General features: G+C 36.4%; 1 protein-coding gene across 1 annotated transcript in view; it reads left to right on the forward strand.

Moving 5' to 3' along the window:
• The first annotated feature begins 484 nt into the window (after nucleotides 1–484).
• Nucleotides 485–5,751, forward strand: part of LOC139973865 (uncharacterized) — an 8,406-nt gene continuing 3,139 nt past the window's right edge. The window contains exons 1-5 of the mRNA XM_071980747.1: nucleotides 485–654; nucleotides 3,183–3,458; nucleotides 3,735–4,040; nucleotides 4,243–4,299; nucleotides 4,614–4,707. Coding sequence (XP_071836848.1) covers nucleotides 591–654; nucleotides 3,183–3,458; nucleotides 3,735–4,040; nucleotides 4,243–4,299; nucleotides 4,614–4,707 — 797 coding nt within the window. The 5' untranslated portion in view covers nucleotides 485–590. The remainder of the gene's footprint in view (nucleotides 655–3,182; nucleotides 3,459–3,734; nucleotides 4,041–4,242; nucleotides 4,300–4,613; nucleotides 4,708–5,751) is intronic.

Genomic DNA, 5,751 nt, shown 5'->3' on the forward strand with positions numbered 1-5,751 from the left:
CAAATGGAAACTTATTCGTGGTAAAGGAGTTTTTCAGCGAATACACTAGTTTTCAAAATTGGTGATATTTATGCCAAAAAACAATTTTTCTAAACAGTTCGCAAGTGGTTAATTTACGTTCAGAAAATACGGCCGAAATTCTCTTTCCACTCCTTTTTTTTGCCTTCTGTTAATAAAGATGGGATTAAACACCTTTCCTTCATTAAGTTCAGTTAGTACCAGACATATGAATTGGTTAATGACTGAGAAATTAACTTATGAAAGTGATAAGTTTACCTCATTAAATATTAATGAGAAGTGACGTCAAGAAACCTTGTGCATATTCTACAAGAGAAGAAAACACTTTTTGCACGGCTATAGGGACTGACTGACTCCTTTGATCATGCAAGCGCAGCATTGGATCAATCAAATACATGTATAACAATATATGAAAAGTGAAAGCGGTTGACTTATATGAGATTGCAGCTTCACATAGCACCTTTGAACATGCAAGTACAGCATTGGATCAATCTAGTAACTAGTGTAATTGTCAATATGCAATTAAACTGAGACATTAACATCTACATAGAAAATAAAATATATCCTACAACATGCTGCTGTGTCAAATTATTCCTACAGCTATATTTCTGTTGGCATCTTACTTCGACTCCTTTGGTGAGTAGGCTAAATCTGTTATCTCTTTCACTGCCGGACAGTTCGATTTACTTGATATTAGATAGTTACTGGCCATGAAAATGATGACGTTATATCATATATCGTTGGTTCAGTTTAAAAAAATTCACATACTGTATCTATGTTTGCCTATTTAACGACCGATTCGTACATAGTTAGGCAGCAATTACTTATCATTGCGCTGCGAATTTCGAATGTTAAATCCAGAATAGTTTATTTGGAGGTTGTTTCAAACATTGGATACGGTGAATGTTTACCATAATCTTGCTGTACTGCAAAGACTGTATACATCTCGAAAATTCTTTGGATTACTGTCCACCCGAAACTCACAGCTGATGTAGCAACTATACTGTTCATGTCCCACAACCGTGCATCAGTAATTTATAATACGTCTTCGTAAGACGGTAACATGTATTACAGGACATGAACAGTAGCTTCTGTATTGATTTATATCAATTTATGAAAAGCTGATATGGGAAGAAGTTGATCTGCAGGCTTTATTAATATGTTGAGTCATGCATATATTATTATCAAAATTCAAGATTCCTAGCACTTGTGAATATTACAATTTGGGTGTTCCCAATCTGAGCCGATGAGATCAAAGTGATAGATCTGCAAGATCTGAAATATAAATTACCGTCTTATTGTCATTTAGCTTTATATCATTAACGAGAGACCGAGCCCTTTGAGGAAGTGATGTAGCCATGTTTAGTCAAGTCAATCATCATCAAGTCACGTCACATACCAAATGCTTCTTATCAAATAGCCAAAACAAGTAGCTAGTCATTGGATTTTATTGCAAATGAAATATGACAGCAACATGTAACGGCGTACTCATGGATATACTCCAAAGAACACATAAGCCGCTAAGGTCCAACAGTTGATTTGTGGTGTGGTGTCGTTGGTTTGCATGGCGTATATACGTCAATCAACTCCTGCTGCACTGCTTCGGTGAGAGTGAATCTAAAAACAGTAATAATCTTTCAATTGTGTTTGGCAGCTGAACTTTATTGCTAAGCAGGCACGTATCCTCCCCTTTCTTAATACATGTATGATGCAACCACCATTGCAGTATGAGAGCCTTAGATCTAATACGATAATGTCGTCCTGGCGAGATTTCTGAAGGGAAAGTATTGCCACAGCTCCCCTTTGAAAAATTTTGGTAATATCTAGGGTGCTATATTTTGCAAATTTTGAAAGGTTGTCGAATAGTTTTTGACTGTTTTATGTTGTATTATGTACATGCATGCTATAGAGTTATTTACTCTAAGCCTATACTGGTATTATTCTTGATAGAAGACGATACATTCCATAGACGTATACATGGTTACATCTCTTTTGGACACAATGCCATATTAAACTATGAAATCATGAACATGCATAATACAATATTCCTGAATAAACCTTCACTGACTACGGCTGCTTTAATGTAATTCAGCCCTAACTTCTACACCACCCTTTGTTACAATGAAACCAGTATTGAATAAAGTTTAATTGCATCACAAATTTATACTGCATGTTATACCACAGCTTAACACTTTGCATATTTAAAAAAAAAATTGACATTAATGCTAAAAGTAAATTAATATAAATTACACGCATGTCAGAAACCAGTCAATGAACCATCAACACATGTTCTGCTCAAGAAGAAAGGAATCTTGTAATATTAAAATATTAATGATGCATTTACTTTTCCCGTATTAACTTGGTGAAGTCAGTAATCATTATCTATGCAATGATTATGGCGTCTATGTGTGTTTGTGACGCCTGGCTTGAAAACGAAATATCTCAAGAAGGTAATTTTTGACCGATATCATTCTTACATGTTGATGTATTATATTAAGGGAGAAAAGCCTATTATTTTTTGGAAGCGAAAGGTTATTGGATGTCACCAGGAAATCAAATTGTTAAAACCTTGTAAAGGCTATATCTTAAAAAGGTAAGCTTGTATCAGTATTATAGATGGTATATTTAAGATGAACTGTTAAGCTTGTTATGTCAGTCAAAGATCATTTGTGGTCACCAGCTGCCGAAACGTGAAATCCTAAAATATGTAGACCCCGTTGTGCAGCACTATTTGGCAACACTTTAGTTGGCACTATTGCAAAAAGAGGGAATGGTAGAGCCAGTATAACTCGTGGATTAGGTAGCTCCAATTGTCCAATTCTAAAAGGAGACAAGTCATTCATTGACTCGAGTCAAAAGCACTATCCTTATGTAACTTATGCATGCCTCCATAATCATTAGAAATCAGTTCTGATGATTTGTCCCGGGAACAATTCCGCTGGTTCTATGTATTCAAGGGATGCAGAGTTATGACTCATATATATACTTACGTGGTTATCACTTACTCGGAGCGATGCATGGCTCGTTTGGTTCCGTGTTTTATGCCAAAAAAGGTTGAAATTATATGTGTTAATATTTTGTAACCGTTTATTGAAATGATGTTTGTCGTTAAATTACTTTTCAGTCTCGCTTTAAACATAATTTGTTCTATTCTACTCTTTCAGCATTAGGTCACTACATCGGTTGTTTTCCTACAGATAATGTAGTACTTTCTAAGATGATCGAGAAGGCGCACAAGAATAACATGACAGTTACTATGTGTTCTGACATCTGTGGTAAAGATGGACATGGCATTTACGGTCTGCAATATGGAGACCGATGCTACTGTGGCAACCAGACAGAACAGCTTGCACAGCGATCAGTCGTACGGGGAGAATGTAACACCGCATGTAAGGGAGAACCGATGTGCGGAGGAAATCAAGTGATAACCATATATAATGGTAAGTTGTATGTAACAGGTCGTGCGTGCTAAGCAGGTAAAAACTAAAGGGGTTTAAAGGACATTCTGGAAGATTGTTTAAACTCTCCAAATTATCTATACATAGAGCCACTGATGCACGTTCAATTGCACAATGAAAATATTTGATGTTTTGGTTTCATATGCCTATTTGAGGCAATGCTGAACTAATTAAGGTGTTTGGTAATACATATACTGAAAACACCAGCGTACTTACTTGCAACTGTTTTCGAGCTTACCGTCAAATTTTATTTTCCAGCTTCAACTTACGTCGGATGTTTCAACTATTTTCCAGATGATACAACTTACTTTGGCGGAAAAATTCTTAACTTAATTCCAAAGATTTGTTTGGATAAATGTCGTGCCTATCGGTTTTATGGTCTGACACAAGGCAGTATATGTTACTGCATTTCTCATATAGTAAACACATCGAGGGAAGATGTTGATTGCTATGGTAACGGAATACCATGTGAAGGAGCAGAAAAATGCGGAGGCTCTGGGTACATTGCTATTTGGGACTACAAAACAGAGACAGTAGTAACAGATGAAACAGTAGAGGAGCAGGGTAAATAAAACCAGATTTAAAGAAGCACAGAAACATGATGGATCTTTTCCTTATGTTCATACATCTGCATGCAGGTCATCGTTAAGAAGTATTGCGTGACGGTTATTATTACTGTGAATAACTAAATCATACTACAAAATTTCAGAATTACTTTACCTAATCTTTAAGACTAAATTGTTGCTTTCTGTCGATAATCTTTCAGAAGAGCATTTGATACCAAATAATGATGAGCTGCCAGATGATGTCACCCAATGTGAAGGTGCGGTATATTTTGTTTCCAAGGTCAATGTTTTATGATGATACTACTAATCTTAACGAACAAACAATTATAATGTCCAGCCGACATAAAATATTGCAGCCTGCAGTGTTCGTGACATAGTCATTAGTGTAACATTCTTTTCCATCGTCTTTTCCAGTCGTAGCCATTATGACAAGCGTTCTTTTGTTGTCGATACTGTGTAAACATGTAAGCGTTCTTTTCTTGTCGATAATGTGTAAAAATGTTTAAAAAAAACATTAGTAACTAACATTAGAAGCCTAAGTAATAGTGTGTGGTGTTTTCGATTTCTGCAGAACCTAACAGTATCGGAACAAACATTCTTAGAATGTGTATCACATTTATTTGTGGGATTCTTTCGGTCTGTGCCGCCATTTGCTTCGCTCACAGGTGAGTATAAGATACTATATATATATATATATATATATATATATATATATAAATATATATATATATATATATATATATATATATATATATATATATATATATATATATATATATATATATATATACAGGCGCGTATCCAGGATTTTCAAACCCGGGGGGCGCGAATTACTATCTAAGCGGAGCGCCACCATCGGTTGGCGCGCAACGTACAAGAAAATTTCTTGTTTTGAAACCCCCCAGATCACCGGAAACGGCACTTCTCGGGCGTGAAATGACCAACCAGATGTACACTTTTTGCCTGAGAACCAAGTATTTCCTAATAGTTTTTTTTTTCCATCCATAACCTTTTTGAAGATTGTCAACCCGGCAACATCATGTTCGACCTGATCGCTCCTCCTGTGGGTCTTTGCTTTTGTAGGTGATTCTACGTCGCGGCCCACTATACCCGTCAGCCCCACTTTTCAAGGTTTTAAGCCCCATATTTGTTCAGAATTTGAAAATTCACATTTCTCGTGAATAAACTCACTTCAAAACATACCCATAATCTTGTACAAAATTTCATATATGGACAACCAATATAGAAAAAACTTCCTTCAACCCCTAACAGACCGGTCAAAATTGCACGAGTAGAGGGGAGTGTGATGTAGAATGTTGGTCAGAAATTTTCGAAAATTCAGACATAGTTAATTTATTGGTGTACAAATATTAAAACCTGTTATAACGGCTATTATAAAACTTGATTGAAAGAAATGAAAAAATAGAAGATATTTCCGAAACCGAACACTACAAACATAGGCGTAGGAGGCGCGACGGCAGTGGCGGAGCTGGGGGTATTGGTCAGGAGTGGCGAGAATGGTCTGAAGGGGCGCTTTCGACACTATCTAAGCGGAGCGCCACCACTGGTTGGCGCGTAGCGTACAGAAAATTTTTGAGTAAAGATACTCCCTAGATCGCAGGAAATGACCCTTTCAGGGCCTGGCTAATTTGCAGATAAACGAAGAATAAGGTGTCATCGCCAAATTACACCAACAAAATGTGACAAAT

The sequence above is a fragment of the Apostichopus japonicus genome, chromosome 9 (genome assembly GCF_037975245.1).
Source record: "Apostichopus japonicus isolate 1M-3 chromosome 9, ASM3797524v1, whole genome shotgun sequence".
NCBI lineage: Eukaryota > Metazoa > Echinodermata > Holothuroidea > Aspidochirotida > Stichopodidae > Apostichopus > Apostichopus japonicus.